The following is a 27,826-nucleotide window of genomic DNA, read 5'->3' on the forward strand; positions in this document are numbered from 1 at the left end:
TAAGCTAAATACTCTGACATAGAACACTTTTTGTTCACTGTCATGGTCTACTCTAGGTATATGGTTCAAAAGGCAGTTGTAGTTAAGACCCAGAGCTGCACAAGACGCTGATGTCCCAACAACCATTCATCCTATTTGATTAGCTGGACACCTGGTGTGTGATCCTTTGCAAGTGTAGTGACTAGTGGAAAACCCTGTTTAAAAACGTCTTTAAATGGTTTTTCCAAATGTGATGACAGAGCAAACTGTCCCCCCCCCCAAGCTTTAATTTCTCTTTCTATTATTCTAATTAATGTCTTTCATTTTTTTCAGGAATCTCTGTTTGGGTTTGGAAGATCTCCAGCTTGTCTTCATGATTTCCTCTCATGAACTCTTCATAGCATTACTGAAAGATGATGAGCGAAAGCTGCTCATTGATCAAATGAGGAAAAGATCACCTCGAGTCAACTTAGGCACTAAGCCTATAACTTCATTTTATGATATTCCAGGTTATTTCCTCCCATTTCACTAAAAATATTAACAAATTTATTTCTGAAGAAAAATGACAGTCCTGTAATCAGTAAGCACCAAATGAAGAAATGAATTTATTCCAGTTTATGGAATAAATTGTTATAGTATATGTTTTGGCAGTTGTAAATTCCAATTAACCATGATAGATAGCTAACATTGCAACCTCCATGTTCAGAAGCCATACACTTCTGACAACTAGGTATTGGGGATTCCAACTCTGTATGGGACATCAAGAGGCATGCAGTTTGCTATTCAACCTGCTTTACTGAAGAGCAGCAGTTGTCTCCCTGGCAAGCACCTGAGTGGAAAATCTGAGCTGTACCTATAGGCCGTGCAATGCTTTTGCTAGCTTTACTCATGGCTCGAAAGAATAACATCTGAGACTAGCCATTGCTATTTTAGGTTAGGAATACATCTCTTATCTTTGTTTTAATGGATACTGGTTCTTTAGGATAGAAAGGACTCTGGTAGAACCAAGCATGCAACCTGACAAGATGCTTTGGGAGCAGGGAATCGGTCTCTGTGCTTGTCTTTCCATCTGTAGTCAGTAGGTCCAGCTCATGAATCAATCCAGTTTTCTTGGACTTGTGAGTAGAACCAGAGAACTGGTCTCTTCACGTGTCTTTCTGAGCTGCAGCTAGGATGTCCCTTCTTTACTTGGGGGTTAAAGTGGAGAACTGGGCTCCCTTCTGCACTATACATTTTAAGTGGTATCAAACCACTTTAAACAGTCATGGCTTCCTCCAGTGAATCATGGATGAATCAATAGGCCTCTATTCCTCTCACAAACTACAGTTCCCACAGATCCTTGGAGGGGAATTAGGGGCTTCCTAATAATTCTTAGCACCCTGTAACAAACGACCATTCTGAGGATTTTTTGGGAGAAGCCATGACTGTTTAAAGTGGAATGATACTGCTTTAAATGTATAGTACAGATGAGGCCTCAGGGCAAGAGGGAGACATCCTCTTGGTCATTATCTGAAACATTATCTGTAATATTGCTGCCATGCCCTCCTGGTGAATCTCTCTGAAACTGTTTATTGAGCCTGACAGTTTGCTTTCACCCAGTGCAGAAATTTGATTTACCCTGTTCAAAAAGTATGTCAAAACAAATGTAGATAAGTGTGGTAGGTAGGTGTAACCCTTTTGGGGAGACCAAACCTGATGTGTCAAGAGGGCTATGACAACAAAGAGTCTTGTGCCCCCTGATAAATTCTAGAGGTCTGCATGTAATAATGACAGGAACTTTCACTGTGCATTACAAATGTATACGCTGGATGGTATTATTAGAGAAATTTTTATTTTGGTTAAGATAAAGATTTTTCTTTTTTAAAAAATGGTTTGTCTATTGCCTCCAGTTAGTTATAGTTTAGTTTAGGGCAGTGCTTCCCAACCTTTATGAGTACAGGACTCCCTTTGTAAGCTCAAAAAATTTCATGACTGCCCCATGCTAATTGTAATTTTAGTCTCTGTTAATTGAAAAAGTGGGGTGTGGCAAAATCACATCTCCAAATATCCCTTTCCATTAAAAGCTCCCTGCATACAGGGAGGTGTTCTTTCTTTTCTTAATGCAAAGGTCCAATCAAATTGGTACACCCCTCCTCCACACACAGTCTGAAGATGACAGTCCTATCTCCCAACATCCAATGGGTTACAGTGTTGGTCTAAGATCCAGGCTCAAATCCTCACCCAGCCATGAAGCCCACTGGGTCTGTGTAAAGATAAAATGGAAAGGGGGGGGGACCATGTGTACCACGTTGAGCAACTTGGGGGAGAGGTGGGATATAAATGCAATAATTAAATAAATAAATACATTTCAGCTGCAGCATGTGGACCCCAGACTCAGCCAACCTGCTGAGCTTTTTAAAAACCATCATCATCAAGAAGCAGCAGCAATGTGGATGTGGTGGGGATGCTAGATTGTGAAAACAAAAGAGTGGATAGATTGAGGAGGGGATTAGTGCTTTTAGGCCTTGGGATGATCATCAAAACGGATGACTTGGTTAGCATGTACTTGGGGAATGAGAGCGGAGCAGAAGACAGGTCAACACACTCACACCTGCCCCTCCTGCAAGCATCAGCAGGCATGCATGCATATGTGGGAGGGGGGAAGCCCTCAACCGCTGCAGCGTCTTGGAGAGAGAGATTGGGGGGGTGGAGTGTAGGTGGAAGAAAGGGGGGGGGCGTTGGCACACACACACACTTAGCCTCAGAGATGGGGAGTGAGCAAGTCTTGAGTGTCCTCCCTGCAGCTTGGCTCCATCTGGGCCAAAGGTGAAATCTGTGCAGTCTTGCAAATAAGAATAATTTTTAAAAGGAGGTGGCAGCGAAGCAGGACTCAGGAGAGGCAGGCAGGGGGAAAGCAACCTTTCCTTGCAGCCTTGCTTCATGAAAAGCCCTCTCCTCATTCTGAGCAAGGGTGTCGTCAGCAGCGAGGAGATGGGAGTCAGTGATAGTAATCCCCTCTTCCTGGTAGCTCCACCCTCAGTCTCCTTTAGCATCTGCCACATGTTTTATAGGCAGGCTCCTGCCCTTGGCACACCTGAAAGACGCTCCTGCCCTTGGCACACCTGAAAGACACTCTGCCACTTCAGCAAAAGTCCTCCCCTCTTGTTTGGAGCAAGGGGAAGGTGTCCTCTGCAGTGGCAGTGGGGAGCAGACAGCATCCAGGGAATGAAGACTTTAAAAAAATTAAAATAAATAGATAATTCATTTCTTTACTGTTTGTGCGCCCCAGGATTACTTTGGGGGGGCCCTGGGGGTCACATCTCCTAGACTGGGAATCACTGGTGTAGGGCAACCATTACATAAATTGCTCAATGATCTGTGTGCTCATTTTTCTTCCAGCCTCAGCAAGTGTCAATATTGGCCAGTTGGAACATCAGCTTATATTATCAGTGGATCCCTGGAGAATCCGCCAAATTTTAATTGAGTTGCATGGCATGACATCAGAACGTCAGTTCTGGACAGTTTCTAACAAGGTACTTTCATTTTTGACTAAATTATTTAAATTAGGAATATCTGACAGTTACTGATTTCTATCTTTTTTTTTCTTTTAGTGGGAAGTACCAAACGTTTATGGTAATGTTATCTTAGGAATCAAAGATAATTTGACCAGGGATTTGGTCTACATCCTTATGGCAAAAGGGCTACACTGCAGTGCAGTTAAGGTGAGGAAACTCGCATCTAGCTAATATAAAGCTTGTTTATATTCTTGAATGCAAGTAATAAAAATCGCTTTCTATTCTAGTATGAGGCCTGAGTACTATAGTGTTGGAGAGTAAGCTTCTTTTTAAGACAGTGCAAATTTCTGTTTCCAAGAGTTGTTCTCTTACTTTGATATCTAATGTCTTAGTCTGCTTAGTGCCTGAGTGGCATATTTGAACTGTACTTGTAGGTGACAAAGTGCTGCCACCAGCGTTATAAGAGACAGGTGCAACTGACAGTTGCCATTTTAGGTCATGCCCTCAATTTGCTCTATATTCATTTTGCCTTCGCATGCTTCAAACAAAGCAGGACAAGTTTGTGAGCGTGTGGATGCCGCCCTGGGCTCCTGCTGGGAGAAGGGATGGGATATAAATCCAACAACAACAATACTACTACTACTAATAATAATTTCTACTGTATAGAGGCAAGGGGTCCTCTGGGATCACTCTGCCCAGCTACCAGAACTCTTTCTGGATATGTCAGCAACCAAGGGAGGGGCAATTGGCTCTATAGTAAGTATTGTTGTGTAATGTAAGATGATTGTGAATACAAAGACACTGTATAGTTTTATCACAGGACTCTTGTCTTTTTTGTTGTAGTACACTAACTTTTTTTGTAGTACACTACTGTTCCCCTCCCCACCCCAATTCATGCATTTAACTGGAAAAGGAAAATAAGCAATCTCCTGAAACTGACTTTTTATTACAGGATTTTGTCCATGCAAAACAGCTTTTTGCTGCTTGCCTTGAACTTGTGACAGAGTTTTCTCCAAAGCTGCGCCAAGTCATGCTGAATGAGATGCTACTTCTGGACATTTATGCCCATGAAGCAGGGGCAGGGCTTTTGGGAGAACGACCCCCTTCTGACCTGATCAGCAGAGTGCGAGGATACTTAGAAATGAGGGTACCAGGTAAGAATGTTTGGCTTAATTGCGCAGCAGCATTTCTGTTCTGGTATAGCCCTGTCAAGGCATTTGATGTCTGAAAGCTCTGTGCTTGGCCGCCATGGAGTCATTAGTTTGGAGAGTAGGCAGTTTGTTTTTAGGAGTTTTTAACTATTTTTGTGGTGTTGGAGGAGAGCTTTGCAGATACCATGGACCGTGAAAAAGACAAATAATTGGGTGTTAGAACAAATTATTTTATCATTTATCATTTATTTATCATTTGATTTATATCCCGCCCTTCCTCCAGCAGGAGCCCAGATTAAACCAGAACTATCACTAGAAGCTAAAATAATGAAACTGAGGTTATCATACTTTGGACACATCATGAGAAGACATGATTCATAGAAAAGACAATAATGCTGGGAAAAACAGAAGGGAGTAGAAAAAGAGGAAGGCCAAACAAGAGATGGATTGATTCTATAAAGGAAGCCACAGACTTGAATTTACAAGATCTGAACAGGGTGGTTCACGAGAGATGCTATTGGAGGTCGCTGATTCATAAGGTCGCCATAAGTTGTAATCGACTTGAAGGCACATACCAACAACAACTACTATTTTTAGCTGTGTTTTAACTGTTTTAATTGTATTTTTTTAGCATTGATATGTTTGCCACTCTGGGCTCCTTTGGAGGAAGTGTAGAATAATTTTAACGATAATAATTTGTTAATTGTATCTATGGAGGAGCTATGGGGCCAAGCATACTGGCCTCGTTCGTTCTGCCACTGCCCTTCCTGTGCTTAGTGGAAGGTCTGAAGGGGGACTCTAAGCATATTCAACATAATGCAGTTACAGTCCTCTGTGTGATCAGGGTTCCCACCTGCAAGGAACGTAGCTGTCTTCAGCTGAACATATGTATAATTCCCTTTTGCTTTGTCCTCCACAACACGGGAAGGGAAGAATGGAGGGGATAGGTCTGGTGCATGTGGTCCCACAGCCCCTCCAGAGAAACAATTAATAAATACTTGAATAGGGCCTAGGAGTTTAGCAAATGTCATAGGTCTTTAGTCATGACAACTGATTAGGATTATTCTTAAAAGTAGCAGGAGTTCTTGCATCTCACTCCTTCAGAAAGTCTATAGCATTGCGCAACGTTCTTCATATGCACGCACACATGCGCACATGGACACATGCACACTGTGTAACAATCCTGTACTGGGAGATGGTGACTGGCCCAAGATTACCACTAAATTTTTTGAATGAGTGGGACTTAAGCCAGGATCTCCTCAGTCCTACTCTAACTTATAGTATTAAATGTTTATTTATTTATTTTATTATTACATCTATATCCCACCTTTCCTCCAAGGAGTGCAAGGTGGCATGGCGTACAAACATGACTCTCCCCCTTCCAATTTTATCCTCACAACAGCCCTGTGAGGTAGATTAGGCTGAGAGACTGTGTCTATCCCAAGTGAGCTTCGTGGCTAAGTGGGGACTTGAACCCTGGTAATATTATCATGTGGTTTTCTAAGGTGTCGTAAGCGCCACAGTCCACTGAGGGATACATATTGAGCGGATAGAAGTTCTACATGTTCTTAAGCATAGTGAAATGAACCTCCCTGAGAAGAAAAAACTGTGAACTCCCCTCAGCCGAACAAAGGAGCATTTTGACTGTGGACAAATCTTGAGCTGAAGCAGGGTGCCTCAGAGATACTCTTGGTGAAACAGGATCTCTACTAGGTGTCCCAAGGCAAAGCTGGGATCCCCTGAAGCACCTCAGTGAATTGAACACAAAAAACCTGCCACAGGCAAGCATCTGTGAAAAACAAAACTATGTTTCTAAGCATACCCATATAAGGAAAATGCCAGGGGTCAGGGGAGCAACGCTGCAAAATCAGACTTATGTCTGCCTTATAGAAAAGCAGCTTCCTTTGCTCAAGAACAAGATAACTCAGGAGGAGTCTTGTTATTTCCTTAGTCTATCTTTTTATTTTAAAACAGTCCATTGTGGGATGACTGTTTTGAGAGCTTGCACATTCACATATACTTGTATGAAATAATGAGTTGTATCCAATGTAGTGCTGAGTCAGGGTCCTGTCAGTGCCAGGATTACTGCTAGCACAGCAGGACTTCCTCCCCCACACGCCCCCTAAATCTGTTCTAGAGGTTCTCCCAAATCTCCAGAGCAGATCTGGGAAGGGCGAATAGGGGGAAAGACCAGTTGTGCTAGTGGTAAAGCTTGCGCTGATTGCGACAAGTAAGTTGAATACCACCCATCATCTCTGCAACAGCTCCTATTTATCTTGCATATACATGGTACCAGGAGATGGAAACAGATGCACACAACACAGAGATACAGTTTTCCACAGAATCTTCTTCTTTGTCCTGGATCTTCCCTCACTCTTGCTAGGTCTGCTGTATGAAATGAGAGGAGGAAATACAGTATTTTATGTACTCTTCTCTGTAAATACCAATATTTAAAGTGGGGAGATATCCCATCAATATAGCTGCAGAGTCCTGCTTCCCAAGTGAGTGAGTGAGTGAGAGAGTGTGTCATATTTCCACTTTCTCCTGCTCGTAAGTGGAATATTGTGAAGATTTCCTATCTCCACAAAGAGAACCCTGCCATCACAGGATCTGTTTAATCATACCAATTTTAGGCCATCACTGTAGTTCATACCTGTTGCCTGATCCTAGTTATTAAAATTAGTGTGAGATAGCATATAACTACAATTGTAGCTGAAATTTTACCATAAAAGATGTGAAAAAGACCTAATTAGTTGCTCTTTAAAAATATTTTTAGATATTCCTCTTCGACAAGTTGTAGCAGAGGAATGTGTTGCCTTTTTGTTAAATTGGAGGGAGAATGAGTACTTAACCATGCAAGTTCCTCTCCCACTGGTTCAGACCAATCCTTATGTAAAGGTAAGGCATGTTTCAGAATTGGATATCAAATACTTTTGAAACAGTATGAATCCTAAGCTGTCTTTTATTTGCTGTTCTGTTCAAACGAGCTTTATTTCCCCCCACAACATTTGCTTTTCCAGTCTGTCTAGATTTTTTGCTTTCTTTCACTCTCCACCCAATGAAATGTTGGCATATATAAAAATCTTCCCTTGGTGATGTTTGTAGTTGCTGTGCACACTTTAGCACTTGCTCTTACAGCAGGAATATTAAAACGTGTGTGTGTGTTAAGGTTTTTCATGATAGCCTAGAATCTAATTGCTGTTCATTGCCTAAACCTCTGTTAAAAATGAGGGTCTGTTATTAGACTAGTCTTACTAAAATCATACGTAATTCCAAACTATGGTTAGAGGAGCCACAGTTCTGGATATAGTCCTGTGTGTATATATATATGTGTGTGTGTGTGTGTGTGCGCATACATGCACTCTCTGGACTGTCTGATGGAACAACAGAAGCTCCCTATGGTGCACACTAAACTTGCTATTGAAATTCTGAACTTCAAAAGCATGTTTTTATATCAGGTGTACAGTGCATCTGCCAGAAAAGGGTGAAGTATTCTGGGCATGTGCAAGCTCTTGCAGTTCCCTGAAGTAGCTTCCTGGATTGTGTAGCTGAGAATTTTGTTGCCCTGTTTTGATTGCTGTAACCAGGCACAGATTGCTAGAAAAAGAAACCTTGTGCCCTGAAAGCTTTCAAAGACTGCCTGTTCCTTATCTTTGGTGGTGTGTTTTCCTTAGCTTGGACAGCTTCTGGCTGCCACTTGTAAAGATCTTCCTGGCCCAAAAGAAAGTAGACGGGCAGCTAAAGACCTCTGGGAGGTTGTTGTACAGATCTGCAGCGTATCCAACCAACACAAACGAGGGAATGATGGCAGAGTGAGTTTAATAAAGCAGAGAGAGTCAACGATAGGTATAATGTACAGGTAAGTTGCTATCTTTTTAAAAATATAACTGGAAAAGCCAAAATAGGTCTGCTAAACATTGGTGTACCTAGAGGCAAGATTTGAAGGAGTCACAACATTGCTCGACCCCTAAGTTGATTCTAATTAAACTAATTACTACATAAGATTAGTTGAATATATGAGTGGTGAGGGGAAAGAGTAAACTGGTCTGCTTATAACACCTTAGAGGTGGCATGATCAGCTGGAAGCCTGAATGGGAACACTTCTGTTATGGGGTGAGGATACACTTCAGCCTTTTGGTTCAGGCCCCATGTATCTGGTCTGATCGTTGATGTGTATTGTGCATTGTAGTCCCTATTGTATTAGGATATGTTTTTAAAACCTTGTACGTAGCAATTGAATAAATGTTGCTAAGTAACTAATTTTTAATAATCAGTACAGTAATCGGATGTCTTCTGTTATCTAGGAGTGAACTGCTCTCTTTTATCAAAAAGTTGCGGGTGAGTTTGGAGCTAAAGATTTTAAAATGGATTAAACCATTTTAAAAAACTGTTCCTGATTATTTTTGTTCGGTAGAAAAATATTTTGCAGAAGGACATTACTTTTTTTTCTTGAGAGAAGTGTTTAATCTGATCCTTTTTGCAAAAGGAGTTGTAGCACCAGATGCATTTATACAAGGAAGGTGTTGCATTATTAACTCTGCTCCCCTTTGTTTGATGACTTTGTCAAATTCCAGGTAGATGCTAGAATAAATGTGATAAACTTAAACTAATCAACCACTCGGCAATGACTTTTTTTTCAGATTGATTCTGCTTCTGTTGTTTAGGTTGCTTGTTATTACCCAAGTTTTATTGCTGATTTAGTAAAGAATCTGCCGTTAAGATCACAAACTGAGAAACAGATATTGTATACTGCCAGTTATATGCACCAGGCTGTCTGGAAACAGCATATTTTAAACAAGCTCTTTCTTCTGAATTGAAGGACTACTACTAGCCCAACCCTAAGCATGCAGCCACCCAGATAATTTTGTTGGGGCAGCCTACAGATAATACATAAATAGCTTGGGTAGTAACTCTTGTTCTCAGTGACAGTGACTTGTGGGTTAACTTCCCTATGATTGCAATTTAAAGGTATTTTTACAAGTAATTCTAAGAACACCTTTTGTTCTGTAATACGTCATATTATAAATGTTAAGGACATATAAGAAGAGAACCATATTAAATCAACTGTACATTGTAGCCAGTGTAGTTTTTTAATTTGATTTACAGACTTTAGAAATGCAAAAAATGATTTCAGTATCTCTTGTGAAAAAAAGTAATAATTTTATTTATTATTTGATTTATATTCCGCCCATCCTTCCCGTAGGAGCCCAGGACGGGTGCATATAACCTGCGTGTGAAATTGTTAATAATTTTCTGTAAGGTTAGGGTAGTCAATAACCTAAATAGGCTGTGAATATAGAACCATTTAAGATTGCATCACATTGAAAGTTTAGAAAAATTGTCTAGAAAAATTAGATTTCCCTGATGGTGGAAAGAACCATTGTATCATGTAATTTTAGGTTTTTCCACTATTTTTGTAGGAACCTCTAGTACTGACGACAATATTATCCTTGTTTGTCAAGCTTCATAATGTTAGGGTAAGTTCAGTACCCTCTTTATCATAAATATTTGACTTTAATGTTTGTCTTTTCTGACTCATTTCATATATATTTCCCTCTTCTAGGAAGACATTGTGAATGATATTACAGCCGAACACATTTCTATTTGGCCATCAACTATTCCCAAGTAAGAAAATTGTTTCTGCTCCAGTTATAAAAATTGTGAAATGTGTGTTTCTTGGACCTGAGTCCGTCCTTTCAAGGCTTGTCTTTGTGTCAGTTGTATTTAACCATTTCTGGAACACCTCTTCAGCTCCCATTTTTAATAATAAAATGGCTTTCCTGTCAATTATGTAAGAAATCACACCTCCCATTCTATTTTTCGCTGGAGACAGCACTGTCCATCTGTTAAATCCAAAAAATTTGATGCCTTTTTGCTTTACTGTTACTGACTGCTGTCATGTATTAATGAGCTTTGCTTCAAGCATCAATAGTAACAGTGGGTGATACCTGAGGAGTAGCCTGAGGAGCACTCTGGGTTTGTTAGTTTGGAATTTGATAATTATCAGCCTCGGGGGGCTATGACAAAGGGATGTATATGGAAGATTGTGGGGCAACTCAACATCCTTCCTAGGGTGGCTTAAGGCAGCGTTTGTCACAATCGTAACATAGTACATTATGAAGGGACTATCTTAAGCCCTGGGCTCATACCGGGAGGAAGGGCAGGACAGAAATGAATTAATGAATGAAAGTCTGGATCCAGCGTAACACCCAAGAGTGGAATCCCCGTCTGCTCTGTGTATCCCCTGGTTGAAATGTTTTGTTGGAATGGCTGTGAAATGCAGTCTGAACATTGGGGGAAAGTGCACTGTAAACTCGGGGTGATACTGGTGAGGAAGGATAGGAATTCTGATGAAGTGCAGCATTGCACAGAGCCCCCTTCATGCCTGGAAAGAGATTGCACATCTTTCCTTCTCCCTATTGCTAATAGAAGACAGAAATGAAACTGCTAATACAGCAGCCTGGTTATAACATTCTTGCTTCATCCTGATCACACCTAATATACCCAATGGCATTATTTCAGTGATTTTGAGGTGCTTTAATCATAGACAAGAAGTGTGTTTAAATAGTGTATAACAATTTGGGGTTTAGCTACAATTTTAATTTTTTAAACTTTATTTTCAATTTATATATAGGTGGCTAATGTTATGAAATATTTGTCATTTTAGCTTGCAGTCAGTGGATTTTGAAGCTGTAGCTGTTACTATCAAAGAGTTAGTCAGTTATGCACTGACAATAAATTCAAACAATTACTTCTGGTTAATCATTCAGGCTGATATTTATTTTGGTAAGTTGAATGTACTTCTTTCTGCCACTCTTGTAATTTGTGTTGCTGGCTGTCTTCAAATATACGAAGAAGCCTGTGTGAAAATTCATATTGAGCAAAGATAAAAGGACAGGAATAGCGAATGAAAGTTTTTGAGGCCAGTTTAGAAGAAATGTCCGGAAATCTCATGAGTAGTCGTTCTCCTTATTCATCAGCCTTGTAAATTAGCCCACAAAAGTTACTTGCTTGCTAAAAGGCTTTTGCAGAGGATGCGAAGTCCTCCCCTTCACAGCCAGTACAGAAATGCAGGCTTACTAGTCTCCTAACTGAAAATTATTTTAACCATCCTGCTTTCTTTCTATTACCATGATGACTTGAAAACTAACTGGTTTTCCCCTCCCTTAAATTATTCTTACTCACTGCAAGCTCTTTCAAAATGGTCAGGATTGATATTGAAGTAAGTAAATGATTTCTGAAGGAACATGGCATTAACTGCCTTTGTTTTTATTACTGTCTCCAATGTAGCAACTAATCAGTACTCGGCTGCTCTGCACTACTATCTTCAGGCAGGAGCTGTGTGTTCGGATTTTTTTACAAAGATGGTACCACCTGATGTATATACAGATCAAGTGAGTTACATTTTTAAGTTGCAGTAAAAAAGCAACAGATGTTATACTTCACAAACATAAATTAGGGCTCTTATTCTGAGAGTTTGCTAGTGCAATTTCAACTGATGGGCCTTCTGCTATACAAAAGTTCAAGATTCCAAACCTACTGAACATTTGAATCCATTCTTTCTCCAGTGCTATGAGCCTGGTGTAAATTGCGTTGAAGACTTGAATGAATCTCTTATTAATATTGTAGTCTTGCAGTGTTACACTGCTAAGCTTTCTCTAATGTTATTTTTTAATTTCAACCACCTCTGCCCTTATGTGGTCCAAGACATTGTTAAGACTACTTAGAAACTCTATCATTCAGTGTGCCAAATCAGGTCTGCAAGTATCTGCTACTCGGCCAAGTTCAGGGTTCTAGTTTTGGTGTACAAAGCCCTATACAGCTCGGGACCAGGATACCTGACAGACTGTCTTACCCCTTATATACCCAGTCGATCACTGCGCTCTGCAGGTGAGGACCTCCTGCAGATACCACCTTATCAGGAGGTTCATTCTGCACAATATAGGAAACAGCCTTTAGTGTGGTGGCACCTACCCTGTGGAAGAGCTTGGAAAAGTTACTTGTTTTGAACTACAACTCCCATCAGCCCCAGCCAGCATGGCCACTGGATTGGGCTGATGGGAGTTGTAGTTCAAAAAAGTAACTTTTCCAAGCTCTCCCCTTAAATATTAGGCAGGCGCCATCTCTGCTATCTTTTTGGCGCCTTTTGAAAACTTTCCTCATTCAACAAGCCTTTTAAGTTGAGACCTATCTCAGTCTGCGTCTGTGTTAGAATTGCTTTTTAATATGTTTTTTGTAATAATATGTTTTTAACCTTTTTTAAAAAAGATGTTTTTAATGTTGTTTTGTTTTAATGTATTTTAAGGTCTGTTTTTATGATGTTTTAAAGTGTTTTTAGTGTTTCTGTTTGCCACCCTGGGCTCCTGCTGGGAGGAAGGATGGTGTATAAATAAATAAGTATCTACATAGGTGCATTCTTGTTGTTTTTTCCTCAGTTATCTTATTTATTTATCTATTAGATGTATATTCCGCCCTTTCTCCCAGTAGGAGTCCAGGGCTCCTGGAGACTTTTGCAAACTGTGTCTTTGGCACTAATAGAAGAGGTTTTTAGTCAAACTGACAATGTCTCATAACAGGGTAGAATAATTAGTATACCATTACCCATTTGGAGGGGGATGAGGCAGGCTATAAGTCACATAAGTAACTAATCGAATTTACCAAAAAACAACACCCCACCTTGTTCAATACCATGCCAAATTGTGAACTGAACAAGAGTGTAAGGACCTGTGTCCTCATGGAGGTAGGAACTGTCACTGTTGTTGCAGAGTCTGTCAAGCCTGCCACAGCTGTCTGATTAGGTGCCAATGCTCCTACTACTTGCAGTTATTCCTTCTTGGAGGCATCTCCCTAAAAAGAAGGTAGAAGAATTGCCCTTTAAATTTTGTTTAGTAGAGGAGCCCATCTTAAACTGTACAGGAATGCTCTACACTATCAGGCAACATCTGACATTGCTGAGGGGAGAGAGCATGAATTGGATTTGGGGGTCAAACTGGTCCCTGGTAGCAGTTGAGCAGGAAGCCAAAAGACATGGGACAGATATTTCTCTTGTCATCCATTTCATTTAAATATACAGTTTGCAAAAGTAATCAGACCCCTGACCAGTGCTCTCATATTGGATCGGATTGTACTGCCTTCAAGTCGATTCCGACTTATGGCAACCCTATGAATAGGGTTTTCATGAGACTGAGAGGCAGTGACCAGCCCAAGGTCACCCAGTGAGCTTCATGGCTATGTGGGGATTCGAACCCTGGTCTCCCAGGTGGTAGTCCAACACCTTAACCACTATACCACATAGCACATTGTAATTTCATTCTGTATGATATTTTATTTTGAAACACTGAAACTCAAAATCAATTATTGTAAGGTGACACTGGTTTTATGTTGGGAAATGTTTGTAAGAAACATACAAAACTGAAACATGTTGCTTGCATAAGTATTCAACCCTCACACATTAATATTTGGTAGAGCTATCTTTCACTGCAATAACAGCTTTAAGTCTTTTGGGGTAGGTATGTACCAGCTTTGCACACAGTTTCAGAGGGATTTGGGCCCATTCTTGGCAGATTTGCTCCAAGTCATTCAGGTTGGTTGGACGTTGCTTGTGGACCATAATTTTCGAAGAGTGCCACAGATTCTCAATGGGATTGAGATCAGGACTTTGACTGGGCCACTGTAGGACATTCAGCTTTTTGTTCTTGAGCCACTCCAATGTTGCTTTGGCCTTGTGCATGGAATCATTGTCCTGCTGAAAAATGAATTTCCTCCCAAGCTTCAGTTTTTTAGTGGACTGAAGCAGATTATTTTGCAGTATTTCCCTGTATTTTGCTCCATCCATTCTTTCTTCAATTTTAACAAGATGCCCAGTCCCTGCTGATGAGAAGCATCCCCACAGCATGCTGCTGCCACCACCATACTTCACTGTAGGGATGGTGTGTCTTGAGGCATGGGCAGTGTTAGGCTTGTACCACACCTAGCACTTTCAGTTTTGGCCAAAAAGCTCTATCTTGGTCTCATCTGACCACAGAACCTTTTCCCACATCTCAGCTGGGGCACTCTCATGCTTTTTGGCAAACTCCAGCCGTGCTTTCAGATGGTACTTTTTGAGTAACGGCTTCTTTCTTGCCACCCTCCCATGCAGGCCAGTGTTATGCAGAGCTCTTGATATGGTTGACTGGTGCACCATTACTCCACTCCCAGCCACTGAACTCTGTAGCTCCTTCAAAGTGATTGTTGGTCTTTGGCTTCTCTCACAAGTCTCCTTTTTGTTTGAGTGCTGAGTTTTGAGGAACGGCTTTTTCTTGGCAGTGCCTGGGTGGTGTGATGCAGCTTCCACTTCCTGATTATTGATCCAACTGGGATATCCAAACACTTGGATATTATTTTGTACCCTTTCCTAATCTATGCATTTGTATTACATTATCTCTCACTTCTGTAGAATGCTTTTTGGTCTTCATTTTCCTTCAGATCCACAGCCTGACCAATGATCCTTCAACAGTGGGGGTTTTATCCTGACAGTGTGACAGCAATTTTAATGATTCACAGGTTGAGGCCAATGGTAAGGTAATTGTGTCCTCGATAGGGCAATTTCTTTCATCTGTGTAAACTGGGAGCTTCCACAGCACAAGGGTTGAATACTTACACAAGCAACATGTTTCAGTTGTTTGTTTCTTACAAACATTTCCAACATAAAAACAATGTCTCCTTACAATAATTGATTTTGAGTTTCAGTGTTTCAAAATAAATTACCATACAAAACAAAATTACAATGCACCATTTATAACTTAGTAATAAGGCACTGTATTCCAGGAGAAAATGTGTGCCTGAAATTGACATGCAGCATGTGCTAAGGCAGAGCTGGACTTTATTTGCAGTCAAATCTTAAAGTCAGTGGCTTGATTTCCAGCTTTGGATGGTTAAGTAAGTGTTCCGTCAGCACAAGGATTTCCGCTTATGCAATCGGACTCTCTAACTTCTCCCTCATGTGCCCCCTAAATCTGTTCTAGAGGTTCCCCCAATCCTCCAGAGCAGATTTGGGGAGGATGCAGGGTGTGTGCAAGGGGAGGAGATGTGGAAAGTCTTGTTATGCAAGCAGAAATCCATGCTCTGATGGGACACTTTTAGCACTGTTAGATACAATCCTTGGTTGCCTGGGGTGTCTTTAAGAGTTCCTTATTTGATCAATGAGCAATCCATACTCCGGTACTTCAAACTCTGGGGAAGACCTTGCTCACTGTGGAGCACTGTCTTGGATCAGCAAGAAGAATGGTCTTAAGCCCTTGGGAAGTTGTTCATGTATATATAGGATTCAACAAACTGCACAAAAGGAAGACTTGGTATTTAGCAAGCAAAGAATGCAAATCATTATACAGCCTTTTAGTTCCAATAGCTAACTAGTACATCATCTCATATAATACAGATTTTCCTCCCATAGGCTGTAAGCAACTCCAGAACCAATGAAATCTAGATATAGGCAAATCAGAAGCCTGCATAGAAATTCATATTGAGCAAAGGGTTAATTGATAGTTGCCAGCTATATTTGTTCTGTGTTACTTCTTTGGCAGAAGCTAGAAATAATAAAGTAGCAGACAAGTACTACTTGGGGAATATGAACTGTATCCTGAATATTGCATGACTATTTGACATGATTGGATACATTATAGGCTTACTAAAAACGGCACATATATTTATCTTTAGGTAATAAAACGAATGATAAAGTGTTGCTCTCTGCTTAATTGCCATACACAGGTAAGAATATATATCCACTATGTACCTAAAAACAAATCCTTCCAAAATAAGTCTGCCAGAATAAAAAGCAGATTTATACAGCATTCTCCTGTAGTGTTATATATGAACCTATCTTATCAGGGGGTAGTGGATGTTTTATCAAGTCTCCATTTTTCCAGGTAGCCATTTTATGCCAGTTTCTTCGAGAAGTAGATTATAAAACTGCATTTAAAGCACTTCAGGAGCAAAACAGGTAAACTGTTTTAAACTTCCACAAACTATGAATGTAAATGCATTGCTGAAAATTAACTAAAGCTTTCTTTTTCAGCCATGATGCTATGGACTCTTATTATGACTACATCTGGGATATTACCATCTTAGAATACCTGACATGTATCCTTTTGAACAGCTACACGGGGTTCATTTGAAAATCAGTGTGGCTTAAATAGAATTGTGTGCACAGAAGGAGTTTCCATTCAGGTATTACTTTATCTTAGTTCTTCTGATTCTGCTTTATTGTATATTTATGCAATATTAATGTGGTTGAATTTACTGATGTGAAAGTGGCATATAAGTATTAATACTCCTGTGAATGGAAGTTCAGTTTAATAAACTTGTGAGGCTGAAGGGTCTGAGAAGTATCAAACTGTCCTGCTAGTCATTTTAATTCCCATGACTAAGTCTTGCTGATTGTACTCTTTTAGATTTCCTTAATGATATTTCAGACCTTCATCATAAACGAGGAGAGACAGACAAGAGACAAATAGCAGTAAGTTTCTGCTAGGCCACAGCAGAAAATTAAACAGTACCTCCATTTTGCTACTATGTGGTTTCTTCTGTAAACCTAATCAGTTTGTCTGAATTTTGTCCAAAATGTTTCTCAGAACTTGCTTGTTACTAATACTTATTTTGATCCTTGTTTCTATACTTAGATTAAAGCTATAGGGCAGACTGAACTGAATTCCAGTAATCCAGAGGAAGTACTACAACTCGCTGCTCAAAGACGGAAAAAGAAGTTTCTTCAAGCAATGGCAAAGCTTTACTTTTAGACCCTTGTTTCTAATATAGTGGGATGAAAGATGGCGGCTGCAAGAAAATTCCAACACTTTTTATTAACTCATAAGACTTTTTTTACAATACATATTTATAAACATACTGTCTGGTATTTTCCTATTTAGAAAACTTAAAATTCCTCCTTTTTATTTTTACAAGATTATACAGAAGTAAGTTAGCTTTTGTAATGCATTTCAAACAAGTAGATATAAGGTGGCATGAAGAGAGCAGCCTTAACAGTACATTGAAGAGCATAACTCTCCTCTGCACATAAACTGTTGCTGTTGACTTTTTTTTGTCCTTGCTTTGTGGCATCTCTTCTTGAATATAAGATAGCACCTCATGAGGAAAGAGGTAGTATGTGACAATTATTCACTGTAAAGCTGGTATCTTTCCAGTTAAGAGCTGACTGCTCAAATTGCCTGCTGATATAGGAGTAGTTTCATTGTTTACTAAAGCCTTTTTCTTACCCCACCCCCTTACTTTTGGCCAGGCTTTAAACCAGTTTCACCTTAAAAGCTATAATGTGCAAATGTATAGAAGCAGGAACATTGGCTTATGTTGATTCAACAGGAGGGGCAGTTGCACTGCTAGTCAGGCTGCCAAAATCTGCCTAATGCTGTTGAGCAGAGTTTGATTGTACCAGCCGGTCTGCTTTCAACATAGGGCAGAAGAATACATCTTGTTTCCCACAAAACAGGCTTATGCTTCAGGTAGGTGGTATGTAAGGGTTTTGTATAAGTCCATACACAGTTAAACCACTGACAGATTCAGCCACAGGTATCATAAAACAAAGTTATTTAGGACTGTTAAACAGGTTAAAAATCCATTGTTCATTATGAATTTAACTGTTCAGCAGTCAGATGCTGGTTAGGTAGGCTGCACAGACAGGACTGTTGCGTTGGAGCTTCCTTTTGTTAGATTTGATCTTCCCAACCACTTGGTAAGTGTAAAAGTTCAGGCTGCAGTCTCCAATCCTGATATCGTTCAAGTTGGCACACATTCCTGTTTTGTAGGGATTTCACTTTTCAGAACTTTTTGGAGGGGTAATTATTCCTCCTGTAGACAATGGTGATAATTGGCCTCGTACTGCAACAGCTACTTCATAGTTGACTTCATCCTAGTCAGTTAAAAGAATGGCAATTACGTACTGAAAATGTAAAGCAAGTCATTTCTGCTTCACCAGTCTCCTCTCATGGGTAGGACGGCATCCCTCGATGTGTGAGAGTCTGCCTGTGGGTCTATAAAGGCAGAAATTACTCACTAAACTCTAGCCAGAAATTACCACACTCTAGCCTGTCTGCCTGCCCAAAGTCCCTCTCTTCTTGTAAAGGGAAATAAATGGCACTGCTAAGGTACCATCCCCACATCAAGGTCTATCTTTCATTTAAATGGCATTTACCCATCATGGCAAAAGAATTATTTCCTGCCTTTTTCTGCATGGAGGTAAGGGAGCATACATACATTGTCCATGTACCCATCCACACCCCCTTGCCCTTAAAACCATGCGACTAGCCTATTTAGTCCAGTTCTAGTGAATGTTAACAGCACCTGTGTGGCCGATGTCCTTTCATTAAGACAGGCACTGCTGGTCTAAAGCAGCATATTTCTGATGCTGTTCACATATTTAACACTAGCCTGATCATACTTCAAATGTCACAATACCTGATGGAACGCCTCTCCCCACACAAACCCACCCATACACTACGCTCAACATCAAAGGTCCTCCTCCAGGTGCCTACTCTGAGGGAAGCTTGGAGGATGGCAACAAGGGAGAAGGCATTCTCAGTGGTGGTCCCCAAATTATGGAATGATCTTCCTGATGAGGTGTGCCTGGCCAACACTTATCTTTTCAGCGCCAGGTCAAGACTTTCCTCTACTCCCAGGCATTTTTAACAGCATTTGAATAGTATGTTTTTAACTTGCCTATCGGTTTTTATGGGTTTTAATTTGGTATGGTTTTAAATTTGTATACTTGTTTTAAAGGTTTTAATTGTTGTAAACCACCCAGAGAGCTTCGGCTGTGAGGCAGTATATAAATGCAATAAATAAATATTTTTTTCAGACAATAGTTTTTAAGTTCTGATAGTAGCTTCCAGTAGCGTACATCACTGTTTTTACAGCCCTAGCCCCTATGAAGGATGATGGGAGTTGTAGTCCAGCAACATCTAGAGGGCCAGTAGTTCCCTGTCCTAGCCAGTCTCAAGTGGAGAAAGAAGCAGCTAGATTTGGCCTAGAGCCTACTAGTTGCTGAGCTATAATGTTACTTTAAACTTGGTGTAGCACTATTCAAATATGGCCTTACCATTCCATATATGTTGTTAATAAAACATACAGTAACTTGTTACACTGAAATTGGGCAAGAGTCACTTAAGAGATGTGATGCCACATTCATTCAGGGAAGGAAAACAAACTTACCAGTATGTCCAAGTAATTTGTGTGGGTTTGTATATTATGCCGGTCTTCTGCTGCAATTTTCTTAAAAGTCTTTAGTTTTACTGGTGCTTTTTTGGCAACCTTAAAAAATGGTTCCATCCACTCTACGCATTCTGCAATACTGTTCCACTCCAACCCTAACAATAAAAGAAAACTTTTGTGTCTAGGTCTTTTAACTACTTATTCACCTCTACAACATATAACATTTACACATTAAATACTATACATAAGTGTTAGGACTATGTGGTAGCCCTGTGTAACAGAGGATAATTGATTTTTAATAGAGTGTAAATATAATGTACTTGATACCAAACAACAGCTTCAAAACTATTTATTTGACATGCTGCATATATTATTAGCCCAGTAACCCTTGACCATCCCTGTTAGAACAGTGGTTTGTTAAAGGTCCCCTACTGAGTTCATGGCAGAGGCAAGATTTTGAGTTTGATTTCCCTCATTTGCAGCTTAAACTTAGCTTTGTCACAAATACGGCTTTCAACCTTAGTGGCAGTCGGTTTCATAGTCCTAATGCATTAAGATAGAAGAGACTCAAGGCAACCTAGAAATCAAAACTAGAAAACAAAACTCATGCACACTACAGTTTCATTGCTATTTTGTTCAGAGTTTAACATGCCTTGTTTAGAAACTAGTGACCACAATCCAGAGAAGACAGATTAGCATAGGTATAAGAAATATGAGGATAGATGGGTATAGGTGCAAGAAACCACACCAACACAGCTCAATCTTTCCTCTGATGTTTCTGCTGCAGCAGTTTTCGGTGTCATTTGCCATTCTCTGATAGACTAGTGTGCAGGGCAAGAGGATCTGGCAATTCTTTGTCCACTTGCAAAGGGAGAGACTAGTACACAGCATGTCCAGGGATCACTCCCAATAGCTGACTCAGCTGATGAGTACCAACTGGATTGTGGCCAAAACAATTCCCTCTTGTTTCTCATTGATACAATCAGCATTCTTTGAGGAATCACAAAGTTTGCAGAAGTTTGTTTTTTAAAATCAAACCCTACCCTTTTTCTATGTCTAGTGGATGGAGGAATGGAGCAAAATAGGATGAAGAGAGACACGTGTGAAAGAGAGAATCCCATTGTTTGCTATTTTAAGTGGAACCAGAGATGGAACCAAGTGCTGCCCCTAGAAATCAAAAATTTAATACAGTTAGGATTAAGCTAGAGGAAAGGGCAGATGAGAAGGCTCAAGAGGGAGCGTAAAGTAACAGAAAGCCAAGAGCAGTGGAGAGGAACAGGCTGGAAACGTTAATGAGATGGGAGGGCTTCCATCTCTGGAGGAAAACAGAACTCTAGCCTACTGAAAAGGCATGCACACATTCACCCTTCGTGAAGGGACTCCAGTACTACCTCTTCAATCCTGAGCCAACAGCCCCCATAACCACAGGATTGGGTAAGACACATCAGGGATAAAATGCAACATTGTTATGGGGCCCCATTTGTATTTCATTACAAAAGCATCCAGCACCCAGAGCCTGGAAAAGTTACTTTTTTGAACTACAACTCCAATCAGCCCCAGCCAGCATGGCCACTGGATTGGGCTGATGGGAGTTGTAGTTCAAAAAAGTAACTTTTCCAAGCTCTGCCAGCACCTTAAGTGCCAATTGGCATGCTTATGTATTTATTACAACCTTCAGACAAACATTAGGAGAACCAAAACACTTTGAAACAAGCAAAAAAAATATCCTACCTGAGACTCTTTTAACTACATGTACTGAGGTATAGTGGCAGAGTGCAGCCGCCACCAAAATTCTATACTGGAAATCCAAAGAATTGACATCTAGAATACATAGATCTAAAAGCTGCGGGGGGGGGGGGAAGCATACTGTTAGAAAGTTTATAAACAATCTCCATGTTAAATATTCAACCACCACAGATGGAATAACTCAGCTGATAATTGCTTGGATTACAAGGGTGCATGACTACAAAAAAGCCTGTCAATTGTTTAGAGTCTAGGAATCGCAGCAGTTACATTTCGCTGTGTACTCCAGTTCCACTAAGTTTATGTTACTTGAGCTGATACAATTGAGCTTTCCCACAAGATTTACACTCTTGGCCTTTGAGTACTGATAGCCACAGATCTGCTAATCTAAAAAGTTTATGATCTGGATTTTATTGAATTAAGATGAAATGTATTTGGAAAACAGCTGCAAGCTAACAGTCTTACGTAATTGGCTTCATTCCTTGTGATCACCACTGTAGTGATGCTAGCTCACAGGATTCCCCCTCACCACATTCCAAACAGAGTTCAAACTGACTTTTGCATCCGCTTGCCAAGAGTTCAGTGTGCTATGCAGAAGTTTATCTTAATTCTTTTGCAACGAGGGCTACTTCTGCGAAACATTTTAAAACATGCAGAGACCAGACAGATTCTATATATTCTATACACACACACACACACACTTGTTGCATTGGGCATATGTGTGTTTTGTACTCTAGCATTTGTGCTAGAGCAGCGTTGCATTCAGGAGAGCGGGAAGGAATTGCTGTAGACAATGAAGAAGAGCTTAAGGTGTTTCCAGCACATGGCTTCTTGTCCTGCATTCCACTGCTGCCATCTTGGTGTTCAAACATAATCACAGCAAGTTGAACTCCTGTCAGAGGTAGACAACTGCCAAGGAACTGAAATCTCACTTCTGGATTTGTATCAATGCCATCATACACCGGTTGTGCCAGAATAGGAACTCACCTGTGCTATTTCAATAAACTTTTCCTGAGAATACTGAGGTAGCAGCACCTTTGGGACATCTTTCAGAGCATCCACTTGGAGATAAAGGTTAAGCCAAGAGATTATCGTTACTGGACACAGCTCCCACTTTAGAGCCTATATGTGTTTGAACATCATAATAAAGGCTTTAGGACAGACAAGTCAAATCATTTTACCATTTGGCTGCATTACCAACTTAGCGAGTAAATTTTATTCAGTTGCCCCCAAACTTTGGCCTAGTTCTCACCAATAGCAAGAGTGGTTTCTGTATTATGTCACTGGCATGCTAGGGAACACTGCTGGTTTTATCTTCTCCCCATCATGCCAGTTTTCATTGTGTAAATTGGGGGGGGGCTTATATTATGATTAATTCAAATTGTGACCCCTGCCTCATATAGAAACCCATTTTACCTGCTCATCTGCTGTTCTGTAAGACTAAACCTTTGCATCATGCCCTAAGTCAGGGATAAGGAGGCTGTGTTGCCCTCCAGTGGTTGCTGGACTTCAGCTCTCATCACTCCTTACCACTGGCCATGTTGGCAGGAGCTGGTGTCCAACAGCAACTGCAAGGCCACAGCTTCCCTATTCCTATCTGAAAAAGTATACAAGAACTCAGTGCTGCTGCTCCCCGGCAATAACCCTTTTCTAGGTAAGTGTTCCCATTTGGGGAAAACCAAACAAAAATAGTTTCCAAGCAAGATCACCTAAACTGCAAGCTGTTCTCTTGTCCCATTAGAGCTTTCCAGTGTATCTATATAGCATGATATGTTAGCTGCTCAACTCATAGCTTCAAGTCTTAATGCCAAGAAGGCATCAGAACCATCTTCCATCAAATGCAAAGCTTAAAATGGATTCACTCTTGTCATTCTGCTGCAGTACACATCACAACTCCAAAGTAAGATTCAGGACTTACAGAGACATTGCTAAATAAACACTGTCTGCTCCAGTTAAGCTAATAGAGCAGGGATAGTCAAAGTGGTGCACTCCAGATGTTTTGGACTTCAATTCCCATCAGGCCCAGTCAGCATGGCCAATGGTAAGGGATAACACACACACGAAACAGGAAGCATCAAAGGATGTAGAGCAAATAAGAGAACTGAATCTCAAGGGCACCAAAATAATAGAAAGTTTCATTGTAACTATGCCTATTGCATTTCAGCACAATTGCTTTTATCAAGGGCTTATTCTTTTATTTCTTTACAAGCTTGATCAAAAAGCATCTGTTTCAAAAGAACGCACAAGGCAAAAAGCTAATGATCAGGGCTGAAAGGAATTGCACTCAAACATCTGGAAGGCACCATGATGGTTACTCCTACACAGAGCAATTCCTAGGATACAGACTCTTAGACATTTTTTGGAATCGTCAGCATCTTCATTTCTGTTACCTTTAGTATAATGAGCTCCATCCTTATAATATCATCTTCACTGCAAGCACCATCCGTAACATAGGCAAACTCTTGTAGCTTGGGAGCATAGATCTCCTTATGAAAGAGAGGGAAAAACCAGAATGTTCGAATAGACTGCAGCAGATCCAACAGAGTTTATAGACCCTACAATCCTATTCAGCAGACCATGACAATTTTACAGACTTGAAGCCCAATTCAGATGCTTTTAGTGCCTTGTTATCACCCATGGGAGAACATCAGCTTGCCATCTTATGAACCCAGCTGAGTCACATGAATGTGTTGGCCTGTGTAAATCCCCACTTCAATGTGGGGATGGGCAAGCAGTTGGAAAACAAAGAGAGAAACGCTCACTGAGATAGTGCATAACTGTGGTGGCTGAGGATCTAACCCCCACATGTGGAGAACCATGTCGTAACACGGTACTTCCATGCATTCCTAGATATGTCATGAACCCACTGGCAGCCCTATAAACTCCTAAGAACAATTGCACAGGAGGTCTGAAAGCTTCTTTTGCCCAAGTCAGCCTTGCAAACCACCACCACCACTCAGCAGTCAGAGCTTAAATTTGAACCCAGAACTGCTAGGCTCACATCCTTTACCCTATCACCAAACCATACTTGCTCTTCAGATTGTTAAGGAATTCAGTTACCAGCTTAATTAAAAGATATGTTTTATCCCCATTTGTGTGGCACAATATGCCTTGTGTGGTTTATTGTTCAAAACAAAACATTCACACACCATGTAACAACAAAATGCTTTTACTCAGATCTCACAATCTGCATGATATTAAGACTTCATAATGAATTAAGAGTAGGGTTTAGAAATGAACCATATTGTTCCAAAAAAGCTTTCACTCATTTACTACTTATATTTCCATATAGTTGATACATAATTTTTTTTTTATTAGTACTCAGGTCTAGTTCCCAAGGACTTAAAAAGGGGACAGTCAGGCAATTGCTTTTAAAAATTCAATAAGGAAAACATTCACATTGTGTGTGTACCCAGAAATGAAGCTGTACAGGCGCATATAGCACAGACTGGGTTTGCAGTGAAAACAGGTTGTATTTAAATGACGCAGACTTTCAAGCAACATGTTTTGCAGTGTTCGGCATATATATCAGAAAGCCCTCCCCTTTTAGCAGGTATTATCAAGAGCCAGTGTGGTGTAGTGGTTAGAGTGTCTGACTAGGACTGGAAAGACCCAGGTTCAAATCCCCATTCAGCTCACTGAGGGACTTTAGACCAGTCACCATCTCTCCGCCTAACATATCTCACAGGCTTGTTGCGAGGATAAAATGGGGGAACCATGTACGCCATCTTGAGCTCCTTGGAGAAAAGGCAGAATATAAAATAAATTGTTCCAGCTTAGCTAAGAACTAGGTAACTTCCTGCCTTGAGGGATGCCTTTATTGTGACCAGAATCCTAGTAAGAACTTTGCACACTAACAGAACAGCTGTGTTCTTAACCTCCAAACTGACCACTTAGAACTTTCATTGTCCTCAGTAACAAGCCAGTCTACTTTAATCAACTAGTACAACCAGAAAGGGACCAGTTCTCTCTCTGCTACACTGGGACGGGCCTTTGATTTGAGAGCCATTCAACTAAATTATGGGTTTAAAAGGCTATATTGCTACATGAAGAATGGTTTTACCTACAGCTGCTTACCTCAAGCTTGGAAGCAATGAACAGCGTTGTAATTCCTATGAGCTGAAGCATGGTTTTATTTATGTTCTTTTGAGTCAACATGAATCTGTCAAAAAAGTCTTGTGCCAAGTAGAAAGTTTCTCTGTGGAGCGTATACACTTCACATACCTGTTTCAGAGTAAGCTTTGTTTAATCATGGTACTTAACAGTTAGACAGAACAATTCTTAAAAGTTGAAACAAAGGGAAAACACTGCTCATAGTATGAGTGCTGTATTTCATTTCCCCCATACACACACAAATTGGACCCTTCAGAGGGTTAACCTTCTGTAACATAAATACTGGGATGGGGTGGTGAATGTTGCAGTCCCAAGCATGCCTCTTTGGAACCAGAGACAAAATGAAGTCAGTGGGATTGACTTCTCATGTAGGATTAATCCATGTGAGGAGAGGCTGGGGAGAATAAAACAAAACAATGCTACTGGCACCTTGCTGATGACATAATGTGCGCTACCATTCTGGCCCCCTTGATATACAGGTGTTCCACATGATGTCTGCAAGTAGGTGTATGTGTGTGCGCAGGGGCACCACATGACGGGGACCCTTGAACATGTGAAGTGTGTAACATTGCATGCATGTAGGTGCTCCTTGGCAGACATCATGCCAAATGCATGTAAGTCAAGGGTAACAGAAGCCACACAGCACAGCGAGCTCTTGCCCCCACTCATGCATTTATCTTTTTGTAGAATAGATCTAAAGAGGGTTCAAGTGTGCTCAGTATCTCATCATAAGCTCCTCCTTCCTATATTAAATCCTGTATGCTAAACCTTTCCTTATTTTAAGAATAGTGCTGTAAGTCAAGATGCAACATGAAGCAACTTTTGCTGTGCCTATGATTTTTTAAATTTTTTTTTACTAATCTTGCAAGCTGCTTTCAGCATGATTTGGAAAAGTGGCATATAAATAAATTTGATAATGAAGCTTAAAACCTAAAAAAGGGAGGTAACGTTCTGGGGTAGTCCATTATTTCTCAGTACTGTCCTTTTTAAACACATTATATTCATACTTAAGTACTCACCTCCAGAAGCCAGTCCAATAGGATTGATCTCATGTGCGGCTGCAGGTTTGAGTGTAGAGATGTGAAATGCTTGCAGTGAGAATATTTATTTTCTTTCTTGAGAATGTTGAACCAGACATCTTCAGAATTCCCCCAACTAAATCAAGGCAGACATTTTAAGTTTCTGCTTAGAAACAAGCAATTATAAAGCACAGTATAAAGCAGGTAGTCTCAGCAAAAATTGGACTTTGGTGGGATGAAACCAAATCTTTTGATTTGATGAATTGTATTTACCATTTCTAGTTTCTAAAAATCTAATCACCTTAGTTTCCAAAGTGGTTCTACTCTGGGCCTATTTGGATTTCACAGAACTTACCTGCCAAATACGTTTTTAAAAATCTTATGTAGAACAGATAAACAAGAAAATAAGGTACATTTACCTTAAGACTACATATGATGTAGGTGACTGTATCTGACTTTTAAGAACTTGAAGGCAGCTGAAGGGCTCGGTGGGGAAAATATTTATAGCATTTTAATGCTCCTCTTCAGCTGAAAAGCTCAGAAGAGCAGCTTACAAAGATCAGTAGTAAGACAGTCCCTACTCCCAACAAGACTAGAGACTAGGGTAGTAGCACTGGGAGGGAGGCTTAATCATTCACCCCTTGCTCTGTTTCTACAATCTAATTATGCCCAAGACAAGCTTAATAAAAGGTGCCTGCCTTCTCTCCCACCCAGCTGTTGTCCTGATCAAAGAACTCCTTGGTGTTGCACTGTGATTTTTGTAAATCCAATCAAGGCTCACCCATGTTGCATATACTTCAGCCATTAAGAGCAAAAACAGGAAAGAGGTCAATACAAACTCAGTACTCGAGTCATTGGGTTTCTAAGCAATTTATCTACAATCTATTTTTTTTTGAAGAATAGAATTTCTACTATTTTAGTTTGCAACCACACTAATAAGTTCTCAGGTCTTAAGATAACCAATTTTCAAAAATTGCTTCAGACAGTGAGCTGCCACTTAATTGCAAAATACACTGACAATTAATCAGTTTCACCACAATGAAACTTACATTTTCATATCAATTTCACTCACAGTGGGAGAAAGGAGATGCAAAAACTGACACACAGAGTGTCCCTCTACTGTATATGTGTA

The 27,826-nt window shown here is 40.3% G+C and overlaps 2 protein-coding genes across 13 annotated transcripts in view; one reads left to right on the plus strand and one right to left on the minus strand.

Annotated features, from left to right (window-relative positions):
- Positions 1-18,397, plus strand: part of INTS8 (integrator complex subunit 8) — a 34,510-nt gene extending 16,113 nt beyond the window's left edge. The window contains exons 13-28 of one of the 3 annotated variants that reach the window (XM_061603236.1): positions 313-488; positions 3,358-3,491; positions 3,570-3,680; positions 4,426-4,627; positions 7,401-7,522; positions 8,299-8,483; positions 8,929-8,962; positions 10,045-10,101; positions 10,188-10,249; positions 11,292-11,410; positions 11,915-12,018; positions 16,319-16,369; positions 16,528-16,601; positions 16,677-16,741; positions 17,074-17,117; positions 17,281-18,397. In XM_061603236.1, coding sequence (XP_061459220.1) covers positions 313-488; positions 3,358-3,491; positions 3,570-3,680; positions 4,426-4,627; positions 7,401-7,522; positions 8,299-8,483; positions 8,929-8,962; positions 10,045-10,101; positions 10,188-10,249; positions 11,292-11,410; positions 11,915-12,018; positions 16,319-16,369; positions 16,528-16,601; positions 16,677-16,741; positions 17,074-17,117; positions 17,281-17,397 — 1,657 coding nt within the window. In that variant the 3' untranslated portion in view covers positions 17,398-18,397. Of the gene's footprint in view, positions 1-312; positions 489-3,357; positions 3,492-3,569; positions 3,681-4,425; positions 4,628-7,400; positions 7,523-8,298; positions 8,484-8,928; positions 8,963-10,044; positions 10,102-10,187; positions 10,250-11,291; positions 11,411-11,914; positions 12,021-16,318; positions 16,370-16,527; positions 16,602-16,676; positions 16,742-17,073; positions 17,118-17,280 lie in introns of those variants that run through there. The other 2 variants (XM_061603241.1, XM_061603243.1) reach the window with 2 other exon arrangements.
- The window catches only part of CCNE2 (cyclin E2), a 30,959-nt gene continuing 20,574 nt past the window's right edge, over positions 17,442-27,826 (minus strand). For 9 of the 10 annotated variants that reach the window (XM_061603255.1, XM_061603323.1, XM_061603333.1 and 6 more), the window contains exons 6-12: positions 26,695-26,830; positions 25,640-25,786; positions 23,953-24,048; positions 22,550-22,684; positions 21,551-21,662; positions 19,820-19,974; positions 17,442-18,521 (exon numbers count right to left, since the gene is read on the minus strand). In XM_061603255.1, coding sequence (XP_061459239.1) covers positions 18,423-18,521; positions 19,820-19,974; positions 21,551-21,662; positions 22,550-22,684; positions 23,953-24,048; positions 25,640-25,786; positions 26,695-26,830 — 880 coding nt within the window. In that variant the 3' untranslated portion in view covers positions 17,442-18,422. Of the gene's footprint in view, positions 18,643-19,819; positions 19,975-21,550; positions 21,663-22,549; positions 22,685-23,952; positions 24,049-25,639; positions 25,787-26,694; positions 26,831-27,826 lie in introns of all 10 variants that reach the window. The other variant, XM_061603343.1, reaches the window with a different exon arrangement.

This window comes from Rhineura floridana, chromosome 1 (assembly GCF_030035675.1).
Source record: "Rhineura floridana isolate rRhiFlo1 chromosome 1, rRhiFlo1.hap2, whole genome shotgun sequence".
Lineage (NCBI taxonomy): Eukaryota > Metazoa > Chordata > Lepidosauria > Squamata > Rhineuridae > Rhineura > Rhineura floridana.